The 24,259-nt window shown below is 45.5% G+C and overlaps 1 protein-coding gene across 4 annotated transcripts in view; it reads right to left on the minus strand.

Annotated features, from left to right (window-relative positions):
- The window catches only part of NEK1 (NIMA related kinase 1), a 2,768,493-nt gene that overhangs the window by 788,291 nt on the left and 1,955,943 nt on the right, over window positions 1-24,259 (minus strand). For 3 of the 4 annotated variants that reach the window (XM_069631400.1, XM_069631397.1, XM_069631398.1), the window contains one exon: window positions 5,442-5,642. In XM_069631400.1, the coding sequence (XP_069487501.1) occupies window positions 5,442-5,642 (201 nt within the window). The remainder of the gene's footprint in view (window positions 1-5,441; window positions 5,643-24,259) is intronic. The other variant, XM_069631399.1, reaches the window with a different exon arrangement.

Raw genomic sequence — 24,259 nt, forward strand, 5'->3', positions numbered from 1 at the left:
GATGGCAGTCATTGGCTGTGGTCAGTATGACGCAGAGATCAGTGATTGGTTACTACTACGAAAGACAGATCAGAAACGAAACTGATACTGATTTTTTTCTTTACCGAGGATTCCCAGCCTGACGACGGGGAATATTCATGAGCATGTGAATCCATGCCAGACCCCATGTTGGAGAATTCAAGTTTTCTGCTGAGTGCTTAAAGACCACTGTGGAGAACTTTCATAGAAGGACCAAGAGAAGGGAGTCTTTTCACTTGTCCTTTGATATTGAACACTGAAGGAGTCATTTCTAAAATAAGACAGAAGCAAAAAAACAGAAAAAGGGAGTAATTCTCCTGTTGAAGGAAACACAAACTTCACTTTAGTTAAAGACTTAGGTTTATAGTGCTAGGGCTAGATTAGTTGGTTTCTGATGGAGAACATTTGATTTTGACGGACATTCTGGAACTCAAGTTTTTCTAGGTTGACGCAGGGCATGCCCCATAGAAGTAGGGAGAGGTAGGTTTCTTCATTAATCTAATACACGTTTGTAACCCACACAATGACCCCCTCCTTGTCAGTCTCCATCTTCTACATCCTCATAACACGCACACATTCATTCATCCATTTCTCTCATTCAAACACGCATTCATACATACATTCAATTCTCCATTCACATGCACGCACATACAACACACACAGTCTCATTCACTCACATACACTGTCCGATGCAAACATTGCACGCATACATTCATACAAATTCTCTTTACCTACAGCCCCAGGCTTAAGGCCCTCTTCCACAGAGGCCTTCCGGCTTCCGTACATGAACAGGAAGCAGAGAGAGCTTCCTGGTTCCTGAGGGCATGCCAGGGACATGGAGCACCTCCTAAAAATAGCCTGGGAGGCCTGAATGTTTGGGGAGGTGCAGGAGTAACTCTAGGCAAATGTAGGCCTGCAGTTGCCCAGCCTGCATCCCCAATGGGTCGTGCATGGCTCAGGAAGCAAAAATGCCCTGACCTGGCGAGGCCCTTTGGGCATGCCCTGGGGAAATTAAACTTTTTAAAAGGAAACATGGCGAATGTTTTTCCTGGGATCAGGCCTCCAGATACGGTTCATACACGGCCTTTTTACACATGAAAATACGACAGCTTTATTATTTTCCTGTGTACATTGACGCACAGGTTTAGAGCAGACGGCAGTGCAAAGGTTAGGTTACTTGACAGAAACCAGAACGCTTCTTTTGATTTTTATCTACATGGATGTAATTGCAAGCCATGGAGAAAAGCCTATGAAACAGAAAGTATTTCTCTGAAGCCTTTCAAAAAAGGAAACTACACACTGTGATAAAAGGAATGGTTTCTTACCATTCAGCTTTTGCTGTGTTGTGTGTAGATGCTCATGGAGCAAACAGAAGCACTGTGCATATTTCTTTCCTAGCATTTTAGGATTGTATACTTAATAAGATAGAAAACTAAGTTGCAATTGAGAATTCATCTTTTTGTAACAAATTATGCTTTTTTTCCGGTGAAAGCAAACCAGCATTGCACAATTGTATTTTTAAGAGTTCATGTGCTGTTTGCATAATCATGCAGAGGCAGATTATTTTTACACTTATAATTTAATTTACACTCAAATTATAAAAATGATGAGTATGCACAGTCTAGTTTACATCCATTCAACAATGCAGTCAATAGGGTACATTACAATAAATGCCCAGTGTCAGCAGAGTCTGCTCAAGGGTGAGTGATTGTCATTACACCAATCGCAGGTGTTATTGACTTTCAAAACTTCAAGACTACAAATAAAACATCCAAAACCTGACTCTCCAGGAAGTGCAAGCGCTGTTCAAAAACAAACAAATGAAAGTTACATTTGTAATTGAAATAGAAACTCAGCAAAACCTGTCCCTGTGATAATCCATATAGGAATTTAACTTTATGTAGCGCTTCATACATGGTTCATCCAACATCTAGGCACTGTGATTATTATACCTCAGTCGATACTCAGTTCACCGACCTCTGACGGATGTTATCCAATAAGATAGCTCAGCCGGTTGAGCGCTCGTTGCCGCAATCTGTGCGTGATGTGTAGATTGCAGGTTCGAAATCCTGCGCAACCACCTCAGCCTTTCATCCTGGAAAGCGCTTTGCCAAAATAACCATTTGACCATGAGATCTGGTATAGAATTTAGCATGGAGTCCTTGCCTGTCAGCACTGTTGTATCATAATATTTGCATAACATTAGGTAGTAATAGCTCCAGGAAATTAGGACTTTCATTAAACATCAAAAGACAATTTTACCATTGAACCTCAAAACACACAATACAATTCATGTTTGCTTTACAATGTAATTAACTAGGTTTTTGTGTTTTCAACATTTAAATATATTCTGGAGAGCTCAAATGGCCAAACCTTAGAGAAACAATGAAATGGGTATTGTGACACAATGCAGAAAGCTGCAGCATGGCAATGATTTCCATCCAGTTTTAGCACACTTTGGCTGGATGTCACATACATTTTACTCTGTTGCAAAGGAGAAACGTCATTCTTACTGTCTTGAAATCGCATTCACTCTCAAAGATTAAAAATAGTGAGTAAAATACTCCCACCTCAAAATATTATCTGGAGCACTGCCTGGGATGGCTTTGGTTCGTCCATATTGGGTGAAGGGTGGGTTGGTGCCCCGTTGCCCATTATGGAGAAGCCGCCACTTCGACACTCAATCCTGTGGATTGTGTTCCTTGCCAAATAGTACAGACAGATTCTGTGAGTGTCAGAGGCAGATATTTGTCTCCTGAAATCCCCATAGCACTTGAAGCCCGAGGCCTTCATGGAGTTGGCTATGAGGCTGTTGATAGGTTAGCTACTCTAAGTGATGTTCCAGAAACATACAAAGTGCGCTGAAAAAAAGGAGCCGAGATCCGGTGTACAGCAGCTCCAAATATACTATCCCCAAAGTCATAGTCGGTGGGAGGTGCACATCAGCACCAGGCACAGCCAACGAAGAGCCGTGCTATGCCCCAGGTAATGGAAAATCTACAAGAAAAGCTGGTGCTGAAGATAGTTTATCAAAGATGAGCAATCTATGGGAGGAAAGAATCCATTCGAAAAGTGAGACAGTAACTAGAGATACGACCGAGATACGACCTGCAAGGACCAAAGACTGAGCTCATGCACTGCCACTCCTTGACGAAAAAGGGACATCCTCCTTCCCACTGGCTGAATGGATGAAATCCAATTTACAATGGCTTTGGACTGGGAGCTTTCTCATCAGCCTTTGCCTCAAAGTGGTTGCTCCTGTTGAACGGCATGTCCAGAAGTTCGGTCTTGACATCGAAAGGTGAACTCCCAGGTCTTCATCGAAGAGTGTCATCGCAGGACAGACTCATGCCCATCGCACAGGTCACATAGCCAACTGATGAAGACCAAATGGCAAGCTCTGGCGCATGGCTTCTCTATCATCTGCAAGCAGAGAGTTGCAACCCTGCTTCAGCTCCTCAGTCGGAAATGTGTCCGCTGCCTTGGGATCACACTACAGAGAGAATGAGTATTTGGCTAGAACGCAAATAGCAAGGACCGCTCTTAATTCTAGGGTGCCCGGTGCGAAGATGTTGCAGCACATGGCATACTGCAATTTCTCTCTGTGTCATGGGGCACACACAGGAGAATTACTTCAAAGTTGCTGTGACAAACTGTACCACCAAGCTCCCCAGCGATGGGTGAGTGGACAGAAACCCCATATCTGAGGGAGCCAGACCATGCTTCTTGGCAAGGTTTACTGTCTACAACAGGAACCAAAGGCAGTTACTCCTGATGGGCCAAAACAGGGGCAGCAACCACAAGGTCAAACGTTAACAGCGTTTCCTGTGAAGGGCCCTCGACCAAGATGTCCATCATGTTATACTGGACCTTTGGGCAGACCCACCTAGCACTTCAACATCCTTAGTAATGGCCCTCTGGAAGGAACCGAGAGGCTTGCAAGACTGGAATTGTAACAAAATCCAGCTTCGGAGATGTATCCAAGTCACTAGCCTCCTATAGGTGCGCATCTAAATCCAGCAGATCCTCCCACTCACCACTTTGACTCAGTAGAATAATGTGGGTCCCCATCAAATATTTCAGACATCTATGGGAGAAAATTCCCCCCTCAAAAGGGGTGTATTGTAGAAAGGCGCTGGACCCTAATGGCAATGAGGCGAGGGGAGCCAGTGCCAAGGCTTCAATGCCCGAATGCAGAGCCTCATGGCGCCTAGGCAGAGCGGTTCCCACTGTTGGTGCTGGAGCCGAGCCACCAGGCATGCAGTTGTGCTCCAGAGAGGTGCTTCTGCCGGCTTCACTAAGTGCAGAGAGCTCTGGACCGACCAAAAGCACCAAGGCTGTAACTACCAGCACCTTGCCAAAGATATCAAGCATCTGCTGTTGGAAAGCATTCACACAATCAGATTTGAGAATTTCGTTGGGAAATGTACTTTTATCATAAGCAGTGATTCCTCCGAGAAATCTCTGGAACATGAGTGCCGATTTCACTTCATAGAGGAGGAAGAAGAGTGATGTCTAGGGGAGTCACTAGAAATGCAACACTTCTTCCTATGCTCCTGCTTCTTTTTATCCTTCTGAGCTGAATAATGCTCCTCCACCGGTTCACCAACCAAGGTCTTTTTTTGCTCCGTTCCCAAGGACTTCCTCTTTATATTTTTGAGAAAATAAGCAAAGAGTTTTGTGGCGTGCACCTTGAGGGCCTTGACGTGCATCGATTGTCAAAGTCCTCCCCTAGGCAGTAAAGGCACACTTGTGGGAAGAGGGCGGAGGGGGGGCGGAAATCGGACATTTGCCTCCCAAAGTCGAAGCAGTGCTAACAGTCTGAGGCCTATGGCCATGACACTTCAAAATGTAGCAGTTAGGTGGCATTCCTAAAACGTATTGAATGTGCGGAAAAAGGAAGTGAGATCATGGCACACAGCAGCGCTATATATCATGTCCCCAACATCACGTCTGGCGTCTGACCGCACAACTTTGGCATGAAAATCTGGTGCAGAGCCACGCTGTGTCCCCTGGTGGCTGAAAAACATTCAGAGGACAGCTGGTGCTGGAGAAGGTGTATCTAAAATGAGAAATATATGAGAGGAAGGAATCCATTGGAATCCACTATCTCTGGACAGTTGCATCAGTTATAGCACTATTTTGTCACAAAATATGACAGTCCCATAAGGGCAATCTGCCTTCCTCTGGGGTGGATGTTAGGCTCTAGCAAGCCGGTTATGATGAAAATCATGTATCCATTACCCAATACCAAAACAAAACGACCGATCACTGCCCTCAGTAAGTGATTATAACCCTTCAGGAATCAGTATTGAGTTGACAGTCAACTATAATCGTACACAAACAGTGCATTTTCAAATGCATACATAGTCACATATTGATAATATGAAAGATTTATGATTCCTAAGATACAGATTTCATACCTTCGGGTTTAATCTCTCTCACAGTGTTCATGGGCAACAGTAGAGGTGGTTCTGGGATGTCTTCTTCCTCTTCCTTTTGTGCACTCTTCGATTCAAAGGTTTCCGTTGCTGCTGGCTCAACTTTCTCAAAAGGAGAAACAGATTTTTCTTCACTTTCTTCTGAGGGCTTTTCAATAATTCCATTGTTAGCTTCAAGAGCTTCTGAGGCACAAAAGAAAATGTATCTTTAGTTATCAAATGAGGCTGTCTTCTGTGGCTTTCTCTTAAGATGTCAGCAAATGGCGAGGAGTCAATCCATGAAAAACAACTGCTGTTACTAATTGGTCCCTACAAATATACCATGTTCTTTAAATGTCTGATATTGACGCCCCACGCCTCTCCAACCATAGGAAAATGCACCCTATGCCAAATCTGTGGTCACAAGTGCATGAAAAATGTAATGTAAAATTAAAACCATTATTGTGCCTGGGGTACATTTCATGGACACATTTTTGACAAAATGGGGACTGTTTTCAATTGATATGGACCATTCTTACTCCAAAAAACACATGCAGTTCTTCATCTATATTTGGAGTAAGTGTGCCAAAGTAAAACAATATATGTAGCCTGAAACTTGTGAAGTTTTAAAACCATCTCCTCTTATAAGAGGTTCTACTTTGTCTATGCCAAAGAAAATCATACATCTTATGTTACCATCATGTTTTTCAGCTAATTCATTGCTTTTGGTTAGATGAATATTTCTTTATTTCTTTATAGCCCACAAATGGGAAAATGTGCATTTTGAGTGCACACATAGCTGAACCTATGTACATCAGCATACATGGATAATTTAGGGTATAAACTACAAATGTTCTGGTACACAAATTGTGCTTGTTGATAGCTAAGATTCAGACCTTTTCGCCGTATTTGAGTACCTTTGTGCAAACAACAATTGTGCATGCCTTACATGTTCAACAAATGTAAAATACATTTAACTTTAGTTAACCAATCTGCTCCACCCAGTTTATTCATTCTTCTGAAAGTGACTAATTGACAATAGATTCTTTTTTTTTTTTTAAATATGTTTATTTATAGCAAGGCAGTATAGGTTACATACAGTATCGGATGGCAGTATAATATAGCAAAGAAAAGATTTTGGCTTTGTGTCCCTTTCCCCCCATCATTCCGGTTTTCCCGGGCCAGAGATTCAGTCTATCACCCCCGCCTGGTGCGTACTCTCCTGGTCCCCCAGGGCCCAACGGGCGTTGATTGGTTTGAACGTCATTGCGGGAAATCGCTGATCATAGTCCAGCACTGGGGCCCATACATTCTGGAAGCGGTGCAGAGTCCCTGCTCTCGCTGCGGTGACCTTTTCCGCTATTAAGATGTCCCACAATTTTCCCCACCAGTGGGCTAGGCAGGGGCCGTCTTGTGACTTCCAGAAACGGGCCAGAACTGTCTTGCCCGCCAAGAGGCATTGTGTGAGGAGCTTAGCCCTATTGCCGGAGCGGGGGTAGATTCCGGGGATCGGGATCCCCAGTAGAATTGTCTCAGGGTCCAGTGGGAGGGCGGAGCCGGTGATTTGTTCAATGGTTGAGAGACACCTGGTCCAGAATTGCTGGATCTTGGGGCACGTCCACCACATTGACAATAGATTCTTAAGAGTCTGAGCCTTCGGAAAGGTGATTGATACCCTTTCATCTGTCTCATCTTTAATATCTCAATCTATCTCAAGAACACATCATCAGTGCTTATTGAGTATGGAGCAGACACTGTTAGTTTACAACTAAACATTGTAACAAATGAATGGGTTCATGCGTGTGTTCTCATTTGGGATCTCTATGTTCTTTAGCATTTCTGCCATAGGTATTGTTGTCTACACATTAGAACACAGTATTAATGACTGATTGCAAAATTATCTTAGGCTTTTGATAAAATGTTTCCTCTTCACTGGTAAATATTCCCCATAAGGAATAATGTACATTAACATAATTGGATAGCTGCTATGACAATGCAATACTGATTTGACATTATTTGCTTTTTGGTATATTCATAGGTTGGCGCATTGCCAGATACTTGGAGATGTCAACCCAAGTATTCCAATTCTATGACAAGACCAGAGGCGAGTATTATGCTTTAACTTTAATACTGCAAAACACAGCTTTTCAAATCTTACTTTCCTTTTTTTCTTTTATTTTTTTAAACAGTTCAAACATGTGTAAATAACAGAAAAAACCATAACAAAACGAAAAAACGAAACATCATGGGCATACTACAGCCCCCATGAGGCTCTGCTGTCTGGTAGTCTCTAGCCTCCACTTCACTGGCCAATCTGGGTCCTCTCTCTACTACAAAATGTCTGGTGTGTAGGGTCCCTTTCTCTTCTTTTTTGCTGCTGCCACAGATAAGGACATCATTTTTCAGTGCTGTTCTAGGGTAGCGTAGTTGAATGTGACACAAACATATATTTAGTTTTATAATTTCAATAATGCGCGCAGCGTATAATACCTAAGCAGCTTAGCATATTGCAAGGCGACCGTTGCGTATCATTCGTTTCCAAACAACGTGTTAAAACCGCGCATAAGCTCGGGAATCCCAGAAGCTGACAGACCGGGCCCGCAAGTGATCGCACTTGCGTTGGGGCTCCGGCCCGCCAGCCGTTACGTTTCTGGTGTCAGCTCCCAGCATGTAACCCCATAGCGTGGATGGCGCGAAGATTGTGGGACTCAGCCTCCTCACTCAGTGACGTACACGGAGGAGAGCACGCGCATGCGCAGTAGCACATTAGACGCGTATTAACGGTCAAATTCTATTCGGAGATCAGTGCGAAGAGACGATCCGTTCCCCACTCACTGCTTTACAAACCGCATACAGAGTTCAATCTCTTAGCGGTTCAGCTCGCAGATCAGAGGCAGATTGGCAGTATATATAAAAAATAAAAATAATAATAGAGCTAAAGAAGTGGCTCCTATCAATTTAGCAGCATCTCACCTTCAATGTGCAGCCACCTGCAGCAGTCCCCATGGCCTACAACATGGGACAAGAGGTATGGAGCGAGGGGAGTGAGAGAGAGCATGAGCTGGGAGAGGAATTCATAGTAGAAGATGAGATTGACCTCTTCTATAGTTTTAAAAAAGTTTTAGGCGACTCTGTAGTACGAGCTGTTGCTCAAGGAGTGAAGCCTCTGCAAGACAGGTTGCTAATCCTGGAGGAAATATTGGGCAAAAAGGCTGGCAAGCTCGACGACCCAGGTGAGGAGACCTCAACACAAAAGCCTCTGGAACAAGAAGATAAGCGGAGAAAAGTGGCCTGGAAGAGGAAATACTCTTCTACTCCCCCAGGTACAGATACGGGGAAGATAAAGAAGCCCCAGGAGGCGGCTGACACATTAAACAGGCTTAAGAGTGCCTTCTTGACAATTCTGCCCAGCCTCATACCACCTAGCCCAGCGGCGCAAAATACAGGGGAAGCTACATCAGCCTCAGACCAGTCAGAACAAGAGGAGCCCGAGGAGGATGTGCAAAGTTTGAGTAAAGAGCGCATAGCCTCGCGGAAGAAGAATTCCTGTGAGCCAAAAGCCAGCGTTGTGCAGACCCCCCCCAAGACGACGAAGACATGGTGGACATGTTTGAACCGGACGCCATTAGGCATCCAAGGTCCACAGAATGGGTTCCTTCACTGAGGGTGGCCTTATATACGTCTCAAAAAATGAGGAAGCCCATGGAAAAAGACACCAGGTTCCGACTCAGGGCAGAATGCCCGAGGCCGAAGTTGACAGGGAAGGTGGCTGAGACACCTGAACTCGATCCCAAAATGTTAACCTTTGTGACGAATGCGGGGAAAGATGCCAGAAAGGGCATGGACCAGACATGGAAGACATGCCAAGACAAACTAGTAGATCTAACAGGACCCATTGCGAAAGTAATGGACCTAGCGGAAAGAGCAAAGGACACCAGGGAACCGGTAGATCCAGTCATTCTGGCAGGATGGGCCCAAAGAGCGGTCTGCATGTTGGGCAATGCCAACTGCGCAATATCGTCCGAGAGACGTCAATATATGCTTCTAAAAATTGATAAGCTAGGGGCCTAGCTTCTTACGAAGCAGGAGAGAGTGCCCAAGGCTTCCTTTTCGGGGACACCTTTGTGAAGGAAACAAATACATTTGTGGGGACATTTACCGCCTTGGAGAAGGCGCAAGCCTCCATCAGGAAGGTGTTTCCAGGGAGAATTTTTCCCGGGGACGGCCGATATAGGGGCTGATCGGCCGGCCGGTTAAATTCCAACAGAAGGTCACAAGGTCCCATAGCGCAGTAATGGGAAAGGCGTCAGCAAGACACGTTTTTACCCAACAGGCAGAGGCTCCCGAGGATGCCGGGGGCGCGGATACTATCGACACCAGAGCAATAGCACAGGTGAGCAAGAGCACAGCGGGCTATCCTCCTGTGGGGGGCAGGACGATAAATTCCTTGCGCAGCTGGCGCGATATGTGTTCAGACGCATGGGTCCTGCAGACAGTACAGGGTTCGTATTAGACTTGATAGAGCCCCCAGAGCAAAAGCGCCCCCCCCCCCCTCCGCGCATGCAAATGGCACAAGCAGAAGCTGTTAGACACAGAGATTCAGGCCCTAGCATAGTAAAATGCAATAGCAAGAGCAACGTCACGTGAGTCAACCTTTCTGAGCAACATGTTCCCGGTCCATCGCAAGGATAAGGTTTGTCCTGTAATAAATCTGAAAGAGCTGAACCGCTCGTTAATATACAGGCACTTCAAGATGGAAGGGATCCATCTGCTAGGAGACCTGCTCAGAAGGGGGATTGGCTGGCGCAACTAGATCTAAAAGATGCTCATCTAACAGTACCGATAGCAGTTCAGTGCAGCCCCTTCCTGAGATTCATCTGGAAGGAGGAGACATGGCAGTTCAAAAGCCTACCATTCGGCCTAGCTTCAGCACCATGGGCATTCACCAAGCTCATGAGGCCGCTAGCAGCAGCGCTACGAGAACAGGGTATTCGGATGATAATCTACTTAGACGATATCCTCTTCATGGCAGAAGACAAGAGTCGATTGCAGAGGCAAGTGCAGTGGGCGATAGACCCGATTCCGAGCCTGGATTTCTTAGTGAACAGAGATAAATCAGAAATCAGAGCTAGCACCAAACAGCTAGAAGTTTTAGGTTTCACCATCGATACAAGAAAAGCTACCTTAGAGCTTCCAGCACCAAAGATAAGGTCGATCAAGAGTGATCTGAGATCAGCGCTCGTGAAGCCAGTTATCTCGCTGATGAATCTAGCCAGGATAGTAGGACTCCTAGCAGCATCCATTCAAGCTATATTTCCCTGCCCGTTACACTATCGAGCTCTGAGCGGACTCAGAGACTGAAGATCAAATACTTGAGGAAAGGCTGGAGATACCACTGACTAGTTCCCCTAGACGAAAAGCAAGGCCACACTAACCTGGTGGCTCCACAATATGGAAGCGTGGAACAACCGAGACATTTTCGGAGACGTTCCAGAGCTCATTATAGAGTCAGAAGCCAGCAGAACAAGCTGGGGAGTCAGATGCGGTCAGACGGAGACGGGAGGAAAATGGTCCCAGGGAGAGCTAGAGTTGCATATCAACTACTTAGAGTTTCTCGCAGGCTCCTTCACAGTAAAAGCTTTCACCAAAGACAAGGCACATTGCTGCATCCTCCCGAGGATGGACACCATATCAGCAATGCGGTATATAAAGAAGCTAGGGGGCACAAAATCGAGGATGCTGGCGGAACTAGCGAAGGACTTCTGGCACAGCTGCCTAGAGAGGAGCATAACAGTCAGGGCAGAGTATTGTTAGGAAAGATTTCCTAGTTGTATGAAATTTCCCCTCCATGTGTCAATCCCCAAACCTTTTGCTGCTGCTTAGACACCATTGACTGACTTTGCCAGAGAAGCACAACCTTCAGCTGCACTCCTCTGGGCTTTCACTCACTTTTTATGGGGAAACTGACATGCCCTTAGGACAGTCAGTACTGGGAGACTGTTTCCCTTAGTCCTTTCCTCCTGTTGCAACTTTTGTGCAACATGTAACAAGTGTGCAATGTATCTTACCATACAGGACACTTGGGTCTATAGTCATTTCCAAAGGCCCTAGATACTCTCGCTGGACTTTTGATGAACTGTGCAGATGTGTCATTGACAGGACTGGTGGCAGCTATCGTTTCGCATTATTTTTCACCCTTTCCTGTCATGTTAAAATGGCCATGCCACGAGGTTCTTTGTCCTGTCCTTTGGCCATTTTGCCCCTTCACCAGGTCGAGTCGACCCGGGCCAGTCCTTATTTGGTCATGCACTTTCCCGCAAATCTGAATGCTTTCGCAGGCTTCTGCATGCTTTGTGTATGTGCCTCCAGGATGTGGGCTGGGATTTCTGGTCCCAATACACATCCTGGGTGCCAGAAAGTCTGGAGTGTCCTGAATGCCTGAGACCACTGTGGTCTACGATTGGTCCACATATGGAGTGAGTGGTTGTGAGCAGATCTCCCATTGGGTCATCTTCAATTTGGAGCAAAGGGAACTTTGGATAAAGGGAGGCCGAAATCACCCATCCCATGTCGATCTCCTGAGTTCTCACTGAACAAAGGATAGGATCCAAGTATCCTGCAATTACGAAGCTGAGTCGAGGAACCGCTGATGACCCGCTGGAAGGTTTGGCATCCTGAGCCTGCTGTCATCCCCTGGGACTCCTCTGCATCTGGTCTTCCTAGAAGGTCTACGAAGATGCTTTGACCCATTGGAATAGTGGGACCAACTATTCTCGGCACCTTCATCAAAACCTGCAAGTAAGCTTTCTCTGAAGTGTCCCTGGGCCAACCAGTGGGCTGACCATCTTACGCAGGACCTTTGCTCTGTCTCCTCTGTCGTTTCGAGGAGGCCCTCGAAACTGGGTATACTGCTAGCTCTGTGTCCACGGCACCCTCACACCGAATTCCGTACACTTGGCATTCCCAGGTCTGAAGTGAGACGAGTGCGCCCGGACTGGAGTAAACGTGGTTACTGTGTTGCCTTGCTGTGGCAACGTCCTTTGCAAGTCCGTTGCATTTGTGACCCTCTTGCCCCTGAAGCCTGCTGCAGTGAAACTGGAGCAATTCATCCACCCAGAGCGGAGAAATCGCCACTGTCCCTTTTGGGAATCATCACTGGATCTCAGGAACTAAAAGGTGCAGAGAAGTCTTTTTTGACACATTCGAACCTGCAACCAAATTGGACTAACCTGCCGAAGTTTGGGTCTCCTTGCATCAGGGACGGTGAGTAATAAATACCCCAATCGGTGGCCCCTAGCGCAAGAGCCCATTTTTACGCACAAGTGGCCCCTGGGGGTCCCTCACCTGTCCACCGCTATTGAGCAATAGCAACTCCATCCCGAACTCTCGAACTACCTCTGCCTTCAAGTGGAGGTCCTTCTTGAATAGTGGGAACTTAATCTTCATCGCCTCATCCACCTTCCCGAGCTGCTAGAGACCCCTGAAGAGACCCCGTTTTGCCCATTGTACAACCACATGCGTTGGCATTACATGTACTATTAAACAAAAGGCTCCCCTCTTCTTAGGGCTTGGACTGCCTCTTAGATGAATAACTGATGTTGAACTGGGCCTAAAAGATTAACTGTACAGCCCGTTTCCTTCTCATCTAGGTTGTCGACATATTTCGTGCAGTCACCCCTTTAGACCCCCCTGGTCTTGTATATATATTGTATTGAGTGTGATGTATTGGTTTACTTAGTGTTGCTGTCATTCTTTGCTATGGTCTATGTTACAAAGGCCTTGTAATAAATGTGTCTATATTTTTAATATAACACCTGTCTGGTGTAATTTGTAAATGTCCTTGCTCTGTGTGCTCATTGAGGTCCTTCAGTCACCCTCACCCCGCCTGCCATAGCTACCCTGATTGGTCTGGCTTGTCCAGAGGTTACCCTGTCCCAAGAAACTAGGTTGGCCTTCTGAACCTCTGCCCCTCCTGGTCAGAGTTAAGAAATCCTTCTTAACAAGCATCTCCCAGGAGCCCTGAATACAGTTGCAGACTGGAACTCCCGGTACTTACTAGATTACAGCGACTGGAAGCTACACAGGGTGACCTCCGAGAAACAGGAGCGGAGATGGGGCCCTCTGCCCATAGACCTATTTGCCTCATGATTGAACGCTCAATTGACGAGATACTTCAGTTGGAAGTTAGTCCCGGGGGCTCAGGGGACAGATGCTTTCCTTCACCCTTGGGGAGGTCAGGTTCATTATGCCTTTCCCCAATCGCGATGCTGGCGAGGGTACTAGCAAAGGTCCGCAGAGACAGAGCAGAGATAGTAATAGTGACGCCGGAATGGAGATCGCAAGCCTGGTTTCCAGTTCTGATGGAACTTTCTACAGATTTCCCTCGGAAGATTGCGTTCAGACCAAGATCTCCTGTCTGATCCAGCGGGAGCCCCACACCCTCTGATACAGGACCAGACATGAACGCCGTTAGCATGCAAAATTTCAGGCGTAGATGGTGCTTGCCAGGACTTTCAGAGGAAGCTGCAGAATTTATCAATATATCTCCATCCACAATACAGAACTATAATTCTGCGTGGCAAGCCTGGGAATTGTGGTGCAGGGGGAGGAGTATGTCTCCCATTTCAGCACCTGTAGTACAAGTAGTGAATTTTCTAGCTAGCCTACCCTCTGCCGGTAGAGCTTTTAGGACAGTGGGAATGTATAGATTGGCGATATCCGCTGGACACGAGCTAGTAGACGGCGTTCCAGTAGGAGAGAACCCAGCCGTGACGAGGCTGTTGAAAAGAGAGAAAGTCAGTAAGCCTCCCATGCCGAGATATTCTTCGCTGTGGTAGGTCCAGAAAATTCCGCAGCTGTGCGAACAGTGGCCGAGGAACGCCCTTCTATCCAGTAAACAGCTTTCAGGGAAGTTAGCAACACTACTCTGCTTAGTATCCTGCAGAAGAATTTCAGACGTGAAAGTTCTGGAGATAGATAGGAAAATATTTTATCCGGAAGGGATAGTGTTTAACATAGCGCAGCGGACAAAGACTAATTCTAAAGTGATCTCGTATCATACTTCCCGAGCAATGATAAATTGTGTGTAGCGCAAAGTGCTATGAAGCGGCGACAGAGGCGATAAGGCCGGCAGGGGTTAGTCAGCTACTTATAGCGCATAGGAAGCCATATAAAGCGATTGCGACAGCCACCATAGCTAGGTGGGTGAAGGAAGTGATGGAGCTGGCAGGTATAGACATCACGATATTTGGAGCGCACTCCACCAGAGGAGCTATGGCCTCACAAGCTTTTGCAGCGGGAGTTCCGCCCAAGGAGATCATGAAGGTGGCAGACTGGTCAAGTGACTCAGTATTCAGAACATTTTATTTTCAATCAGTCTCCAATATAGCATTGGCAGTGGTGGAAAGCTTTGAACAAGCATAATGCTTGCCTCTTGTCTTGTCATAGAATAAAGATAGCCCAAGCGCTCAGCGCAGGAAGTCTTGATTCTATTAAAGACGCAGAGGCGAGCATTATTCCAGCCCGGCAGGAATACGTGTGTCATAACAATAATATGCTATCTGATATTGTTTATGTGGTAGCAATGTCAATGTGAGCAATTATGAGAAAATGATTAACGCATTCCCCCACCCTAACATTGCGATTCTGTTTTTGCATAGGGGAAGAGCAAAAGTATCATCGAGAGTAGGACACGTGGAGTCAGTTAAAAAGAGTTCTGGTGGTTAGCAGTATTAAAGAAGTTGAACCATAATGCCCGCCTCTGCGTCTTTTAATAGAATCAAGACTTCTTGCGCTGAGCGCTTGGGCAATCTATACTGTATTGATCTACATGTGCATGTGAGAATAAGGTCAATCTCATTTTGATGAAGACAATCCACAAAATTGAGAGGTTCTGTCTTTGGTACATTCCAAATAAGGAATAAATGGACTAGATCAATAAAACACACCGGTCGTAAATATTTCTCTATATGTTTCATGGTGCTTCCTGGCCAAGCCACTGATGCCTCAACATCCCATAAAGAGAATATATACTGGCACAAAGCAGGCGCCTATGGCTGTTCCTGCTCTTTGTCTGAAGTTGTCTCTGTTAAATATGAAACATTTATGAGTGAGGCAGTAGTGAGATATTTCAAGAAGCATATCAGCCTGTAGAATGTAACTTATTGATCTAACCTCACTACCAGATACAATGTATACATCATGTATCATTCAAGTGTATAAAGGCACAACTACTGTTCCCAAAATGTACCGCACATTCCATTTAATATTTTCCAATGCAAGTATATCAGTTTTATCATATGATTTTCACTTCACGATAAACGGTTGCAAACATGTGTAAGTAGATTGATGTTGACACCAAACAAAGATAGAAAGCATGATACAATTGGCTTGATTAATGGACTCATTAGGCTTGTGTCTGTTAGGGAGAATTCTCTGTTTAGGCTGAATTTCCCAACCTAGTGAGTCCCCCAGCAGCTTTGCTGGATTTTTGGGGTTTATTTTCTTTCTCCTGCTAAGAGTGAGACTCTTTTACCCTCACTCTTGGGCATGATTTGAGTGTGTTTCTTTGAATCTAGATGTGTTTAATGGGCTATTAACCCCATAGGGCTTCATGTGTTTTTCTGAGGTGTGTTACACAGCACCCTCAGTGCAGTAACACAGGGGTGTCATAGTGACTCCCCAGTATAGACTCCATACCCTGGGACTGACTACTGTCTCCCAGGGTCTGTAAAGTCACCATTGACTTTACTAGTCTTAAATTCTGAACAGAACCAGTACAAACCATCATATTGTGGATGTACTGGCTGGGGCAATTCAATTGCCCCGGGGTCTGTTAGTCGAGGGGCCACGTCTCCGTCCCCCCTGATCGAGTTTTGGCTGGTGGCAGTGGATACTACTTTTTATATTCAACCGCAAATATTTCTCTATGGGATTTTCCCCATTGTTCGAGGCTACTATCTTTATTTATTTAATTACGATAGCCTCGAACATACCGCCGGTTTATTTAATTAATATTCATTCTCCGGTTGGTATTTTTTGCCAAAACCCGATACTAAAATGGCGTTTGTGTTCTCTTCTGTGACTCCAACCCAAGTTGAGCCCTTTGTTCCACTTTTTGGCGGGCTTCTCCACAGAAGCCCTCCAAAGTGGTGCCACTCTGTCTGGGGTACTTAGGAGGGGTGGAGGGGGTTTTAGGCACCCTGACTGAGTTGCCTAGGCAACTCAAGTCGCACTCCGTCCTGATTGGCCCACGTGGTGAGCCGGCCGGCTCACCACTTAGCATGTTTGAGTGACAGCTAGGCTGAGTGAATGGGGGTTTTCTGCATAAAAGCAGGGCTTTGGGGACTGGAACTTCAGAAGTCGCCACATGACCTAAGAATCCGACGAGGGAGAAGCTGAGCTGACCTGCCACGACATCACCACCGGTGGAGCCCTGCTGGACCGTCTCACCACTTTTCCCAACGACAGAGGAGATCTCCCGCCGGAGAGTCTTCTTCCTTTGACTGGTGGGGATAACCAGTTTCACCGTCTTTTCGCCTTCCCGACGTATCTCGTGGCCGCCTTGCCTGTGCCAAGCACCCCGGCAACCGGGATACCATGTTTTACCACGACCGCAAATTAAAGGGTATTACCTTTAACCGGAAAACTCCGCGGCTGGTTTCTTCCCTGGTAGTGCAACGACCTTCATCTTTCCTCCAAGTCGAGATCTGCTCTTCCCCTGGACGACGACGACGAGACTTGCACCCACTGCCAGGAACAACTGCCACCACTGGAGGATCCTTCCCACTTAAGGTACCGTGTCCCGCCTGGCTTCCCTTGCCACCGACTGTACGGGGTAGATTTAGCCCCCGGCTTTCGAACCTGGGTTAGCCTGGGACACCCTGGCTAAACTTTTCTGAGCCTCTCTAAACTCTTTTCAAACTCTCTGCAATACTTTCTAAGCCTGGGGTAACTGTGTGATCTTAGGCGCATTTGTGCTTTGCTCTCTCTAAGAGTGGGCCCGGCCCATGGACTTTGGCTTACAAGTGACTTTTGCTCTTCTGCCTTGCTAATAGTGTTCCTAAATCTTAGAGTGGTGTACCTTTCCATATTCTGTCTTTTTCCTCCCTTTTTCACAAACTTATTGGAGTCCCATCTATAGTTAAGCGCTCACCTCTGTATGAAAATAAGTGGTGTTTTACTAAAAATTATCTGATAAGGAATAAGGGTTGTATGTATTATAATAGTAACTGTGTTTAGAACGTTTTACAACAAGAGTGCTGGAGTGTTTCAAACAGTGTGTTTTTAAATAAATAATTATATACTTTGATACCAAAGCTCTGGTCAGTGTTTGTTTATATTATTGTGTCTGAGTGCCTATTGTGTATACTTTGCATACTGCCTAACTCTTTCTGAGGGAAGTCTGACTGCTCAGCCACAGCTACCAGGTAAATCTGGGTGGTACAGACTGCTACCAAGTGGGTTTACTGCTAACACCTGTAGTCCTAAATATTTTGCAGTGTTCCCTAAGGGAACTGCACAGGTTTCTGCCTAACAGTGTCTTCAAAAAGTATATTGTTGGCAACCCAGATACAGAACATCTCTAAACATTTAGTTAATGAATGAGGTGACAAATGTCACAAACCACCCATAGGGAAAGCACAGCTCTGAGACATTGCTGAGGAAGTGGTATGGGGACTTGGGGAGGATCCCAAAGAGATTCCCAATTCACCCATTCAGGAACCAGAACATCTACTCTGCAGTCCCCCACTCAAGAACAAGGCTACAATATCCACCATGAGGAAATGTATCATGTTAAATGAGAAAAAGTGCACAGTATAGACATCATAGTATAGAACAGTGTGAGTAGAAAGATACCAGAAACAAAATCAGCCCAGGCAAGGTCTGGAAGTAGTTCAGCACACACACAGCAGAGTGACAGCACCAGGCCCTGTTCACAATTACACATATGGTGAGAGACAGTGCGACAAGTGCATAATGTGAGCGCAAAACCTGAAATGGATCAGGAAAGGGAGCATGATGAGAAATGCACAACAGCGGGAAAGGGGACAACCCCCAAGACAGCAAACAAGGTAGGTGAGCATACACCAATAAAACACAAGCAACTATACTAAGGACACAGCTTCCACAACTGGTGCCTAGTACCAAGAATGTAAAGAACAAATTACTTAAGTCTCAATAATATTCTTTCTGATGGTTGTTCCTCCCATGGATTCCTCATCTATGATATTCATAACCCAGCGCAGCTGTTCTACAGAAACTTTTCCACTGCGAGGGGCTGCAGCGCGGCTCTGCGTCAGCTCCCCCGACACCTCTACACGACCTACGCCAGACACGATGTCAGGGTCAGTAGATCTAGCTGCGCTGCACCCCGTGATCTCAGTTTCACCCTTTTTCCCTAGCACTCTGAAAGCTGTGGGACGGTAGAACCAATGGCGTACTAGCTTCCTGCAAAGAGTGGCAGGTACGGAGGGCGATGAGGAATCGGTGGGAGGAACATCAATCAGAAAGAACATTACTGAGAGGCAAGTAATTTGTTCTTCTAATGGATTCCTTCCTCCCACGGATTCCTCATCTATAATAGACGCCAAAGTAGTACGTAAATCTGGAGACGAGAGGAAGAAAGAATCCCACCTAAACCAGAAAACTCTGGAGGAATGCCCTACCAAAACAGGCATCCTGGCCCACAAGGGAATCCAAGCAATAATGCTTAAACTGGTGCAAAGACATCAATGATGCCACCTTGCAAATACCCAGGACAGGGACGCCCCTCTGCATGGCAGAGGTGACAGCCCCTCCTCTGGTAGAATGAGCTCTGGGACCCCTCAAGTACATCCTTACCAGCTAGCTCATAGATTTCTGAGATGTGAACTTAAGGCCCATACTGGGGCCCTGCCGATGCAATTGTTCCTCTGCCTTGGAAGGGTGAGGTGGAGCAAAAAACATCGGAAGATGGATCTTGGGAGAGAGATGGAAATCTGAAACCACCTTCGGCAGAAAGGAGAGTCTCAATCTCAATGTAATCTTCTCTTTGCAAAAAAACGAATAGGGAATTAAAACGGACAAAGGTGCTCATTACAAGTTGGCCTGTGTGGTAATAACATGCCAGTATTAACATATGCCGGCACGGTACCGCACCGCCCAACCAATGTTCCCTCTAAGCTGTGCGCATGTGCACTTGCCCAACTTCCTTCTGGGTGCCGCTCAGAAGAATTTCAGTAGCGCACACACAGAGAATTTCCACCTATTCAAAAAGATGTAATAATGCACAAGGCACAGCAGGTACCTAATATTTGCTTTCTCTCAAAATGAAGCTAAATGCTATGAACTAGTATTGATATTCTAGTCTAGCATATTTACATTGCCCTACTATGCAAGCTTGACCTTAAAAAGCCACAAAACCTTAATGTAGAATACATCCATAATAGGTTAAAAGCTAAAATGAAAAAGTCACTGCATGAACAGAAGATATAATTAAGAGATGTCTGCACACATTAACCAAATTATCTCCCCTCCCTACCCATGACTCCTATACTTGACTCTGGTCCCACTTATACCTCATGACTCAAACTTACGCCCCAGACCTCATTCAGATATATTACCAGACAACCTTCACTCTGCCTGCCTTTGCTCTGCAAATCGTTACCAGACTTGTATTTACATCCACTTTTTTTATGTTTCTAACATGAATGACGTTTAAGCACAAGTATTTGTTACTCATGGCACCTTAGCAAAAGCGTCACCCAGACTATGTAGCCCAACTGTCGGCTCAAATATCAAATCCTGAGTGCAAGTAATCAGGCTACTTGAATGTGTAACAACATCCCATGATTCCTACTCTTTGTACATATGTCACACAAGCAGTTTGAAGTGCTCCCCCCCCTTGCGAGCTAATGCATTCTGAAACTCAAGTATTCATTTGCCCTCTAAGGATTTTGATTAGGCAAATGTCATGTCTACTTTATAAGCGGAGAGCAACATTGCAATATAATTTACCTGGCCTGCAAGAGATACTGGGTATGAACTCTGCATGCCATTATTCGTATATAGTATTAAGGCAACGGATATTCGGATTACTGGAATGCTTTTCAGGCAATCTGCCACCTTTCCAAGTTTTCAAAGTTTCATGGGGCATAGACCTAACAAATTACATTCTAACTCGCTGCCATACAAAAACTGTTTCACTGAGCCTTTTTATAATCCTACCCAACAATTTAAAGGTGGGGGTATGTTGCAAACAATCTTGTATACACTTCATAGTAGTTGTGCACTTACAGATTCATGGCATTTTCTTAAACTGCACATATCATGGTTGAGTTTTAAATATGTTTTACATATATCCCAGTTGGTGTTTTACTGCTACAATCCCTGACGTTTTACAGAGCCTTGACAACTGGTATTGGTGGCTAGCACAGGAGCTGGGCTGGGCTACAGATGGAAGGACACAGGAGAACACTCGTTTGGAGTGAAAAACAAATCAGCAACATTCAAAAACCACATCAGATGTTTTGGCAGGGCAATACAGTGAAGGAAATGTGTTTGTTTTCTGAAGGATAGGATACTCTAGCAACAGTCTAGGAAACTGTGCCTTGGGTTTATTTCTCTGCTCAGTTGCTGAGGGCTTTTCATTATAACAATGTGTTTGCGTTAATTGTCTCTAGCATCCCCATGTATATTTTCCAACTGATAGTAGCACATTTCCCAAGAGGGGTCCCTAGTTAAAGAAGAAAGCACTCAATCTGTTGTACCTATGAACATTGCTGCTATTGACTTAAAAGGCAAATATATGTGATTTTCTTCAATGGTGCTCCAGACAAAACCTCAGTAGAACTCTAGTGGAATTGTGTCTAGGCTGTGGTGAGAAAGGGTGGGCAAATCTGTAAGCTGTATTATGTATCCTGTCATATCACTTCCTATGTCGGGGTCTGATATGATGTTACTCCCTACTCCTAATCAAATGATTTTTCAGGGAGTAAGAAAGTAATTAGCTTTGCCATTAGGGATATTTCATGTTTATTAATATATGTTCTTTCCGCTTAAGATTCCTCTTGAGATTGGGCAGTATTATTATTTGAGTTTCTACCAATGCCACTTCTCTGCAAGTCACTGATTCAGTAAAATAACAGTGGAACTATGTGAGTAGAAGCAGGGGGTAGGTTCCTATATGTTCATGGTTTCCCGTTTTTGTTGGGCACATTTTCTTGTTTTTAGGGAGTAACAATGTATAGTGTATATGCCTCTTAGCTGTAAGGCTGGTTTTGAGCAAATGTCACAAGTCACAGGACCATGTATTGTGGACAGCAAGCTGAGGCCCAGGAATTCAGATAATTATATTCTGTGGTAAAATTATTCAAATGCAATTATCGTCCTTACACACATTTTGAGGCATGTTCTCTTGGCCCTTGAATTACTTCATTAAAGTGGCACATGAATTCCTTTTTGCATGTTTGCTGACACATTCCTTTTAGTTGACATTATTTCATTTGTAAAAATGTTATCCTGTCTGAATTTGTTGGCGTCCACATCAGTGATAAGTGATATTTGCTTTTTTGTAATAAACATGAGTATTTTTTACAAATGGTTTTTAACAATTTCTGCATTGTCTCTAATCAGTGTCTACAAATGAATAGCCACAACTAAACATATTGTTCATCCCGAACATACAAAGCTTTTTTGTGCATACACATTTGTTTTCTCTGAGTAATTTTGGTAAGGAACTATGGCATATCTTGAAGTATTGGAATGGTTGATGAGCTCTCCTTATAAATACATCAAATATATATATTTTTTTTTAAGCCTATATTTTGTGAAAAAGTGTTTCAAGACGCACCTTTTACACTGACTCATAAATAATTGCAGTGGTTGGGAAGGTGACTTTCCATTCCAACCTCTTTGGAGATGGTAGCTCACCAACTACGCATGCTCACAAAGTAGCTTACCTCGTAATTAAGTTGCGCACATGGAAAATAAGTTGCGCACGAAAGCTAAGCATTTCCGCAGTAAGGGAAAAATAATTAAAGGGAACATTGCGCCCAACTATTAGTTTGCCGGTGAGGTGGCAGAATGACCTGCAGTTGAGAGCTGGATGTCATTCCAACACTGTACCGGCAAAAACTGCCAGTATTACAGGTGCAGGTAATCCTGGCACCTGTAATACTGGCAAAATCCCCCATGGAGGCTAATCGGACTCCATTCGATGGGGATCAACGCCGTCATCCAGCACTCATATTCCATCAGACATTCCACCGGACCTAGTGCCAGTAATGGTAATTCCATTTGCTGGTATCTATCCTGGCAGATTTACCGCCAGGAAACTGGCAATGTTGTAATAAGCCCCAATGCCTGGAGTGATGGCGACCAGGAAAATCACGTTAAGATTGAGACTATCTCTGGTGAGGTGTCGAGGCCATTGGCCACCTGCAGGTACTTGGCCAGGGCCAGCCCGTCCTCACCTTTCCCATAAAATTCTTCACTCTTGCGGGAAATCCCTCACCTCCCTAGAACCCATAGGTTTCAGCCCAATCGGGACCTGGTTGCCCTCCTCATCATAGTTGTTGTACTTCCTTGACATGAAGGCGTCCCTAGGGAATGGATGTATTCCTGCAGAGCCCACAAAGCAGATGACGCTGGTGTCAGCGCCCAGGCTACCGCTCCCGAAGGTGGGACCTGTCGGCGCAGAGACACCCTGGTCTCTGTTTGGTCCATGCTCAATACCCCTAGCCCGCATGAGGGGAGTGGTCCCCAGAGGGAACCCTGCAGGGCACAACAAATGCAGTGGGACTCTGCGGTGCCCTTGAGCAGCGGCTCTTCTTCTTCAAAGAGGAAGACTCATGTCGGTGTGAGGACTCACTCTTCTGCTGCCTTTTCTTCTTTTCCTTGCACACAGCCACCTGTACCTCAGGGCATTGTTCTGTGCTGTGCGACATCGACCGGGACTCACCTTTCACCTTGGGGGCGAATGTGAAGATTTTGGCCGCCATTTCCCAGAGGGCCTTCTGGTGCATGGACTGGCATGGTCTGCAATCTTGAGTGTCATGGTCCTCGTCCAAGCAGCATAGACAAATCCGGTGCAGATCTGACACTGACAGCTGCCAGCCACAATCCACACACATCTTGAAGGCTGAAGCCTTTGACAATGTAGAGATGGTGTCATTTTAGAAAAAATAGAAGCTCGACAAGTGTGTTCCCAAGTAGCAAACAGAGTGCGCCGAAAAAAGGAACAGAGGTCACAGGACGCAGCGCCGCTATATGCACTGACCCCAACATCAGGTCCGGCACAGGGCACATAGAGGAGTCGGGCAAAGCGGACGCAGAGCCACGCTGTACACCCGGGCGGCAGAAAAGTTTCCAGAGAATAACTGCGCTAGGAAAGGGATATCATAGATGAGGAATCTGTGAGAGGAAACAATCCATTCGAACAGCCTACTTGATATCTGGTGCTATGGAGGCCAGGGCATTGACAGAAGTTAATCATTGGAGAATTCACAAAACCTAACATAAATTGGGAAGCAGGGCATGCAGAAGAGGAGGATGTGGACCTATAAGACCCACCACAATAACACAGACAATAATTGGAAATCATACCCACCAATCCCAGCTCTCATACGAACAATTAATGCTCAAGACAAAATACCAGAAGAGGCAGCAACTTCCCGACACTGAGTCTGCAGGAGTTTGAAAGCTGTTCCTTAGAGTTGGTGGCAGAGCAGTAAGAAAAGCAGGAGAAGTAGAAGTGAACACACAAAGTGGGCCAAAGTGTAAGTGAGCTCACATTTCAGCAAAGCAAATGCAAAAGAGTCTGCTAGGGTATTAACCCAGGA

Source organism: Ambystoma mexicanum, chromosome 6q, assembly GCF_040938575.1.
Source record: "Ambystoma mexicanum isolate Mex_15411 chromosome 6q, UKY_AmexF1_1, whole genome shotgun sequence".
Lineage (NCBI taxonomy): Eukaryota > Metazoa > Chordata > Amphibia > Caudata > Ambystomatidae > Ambystoma > Ambystoma mexicanum.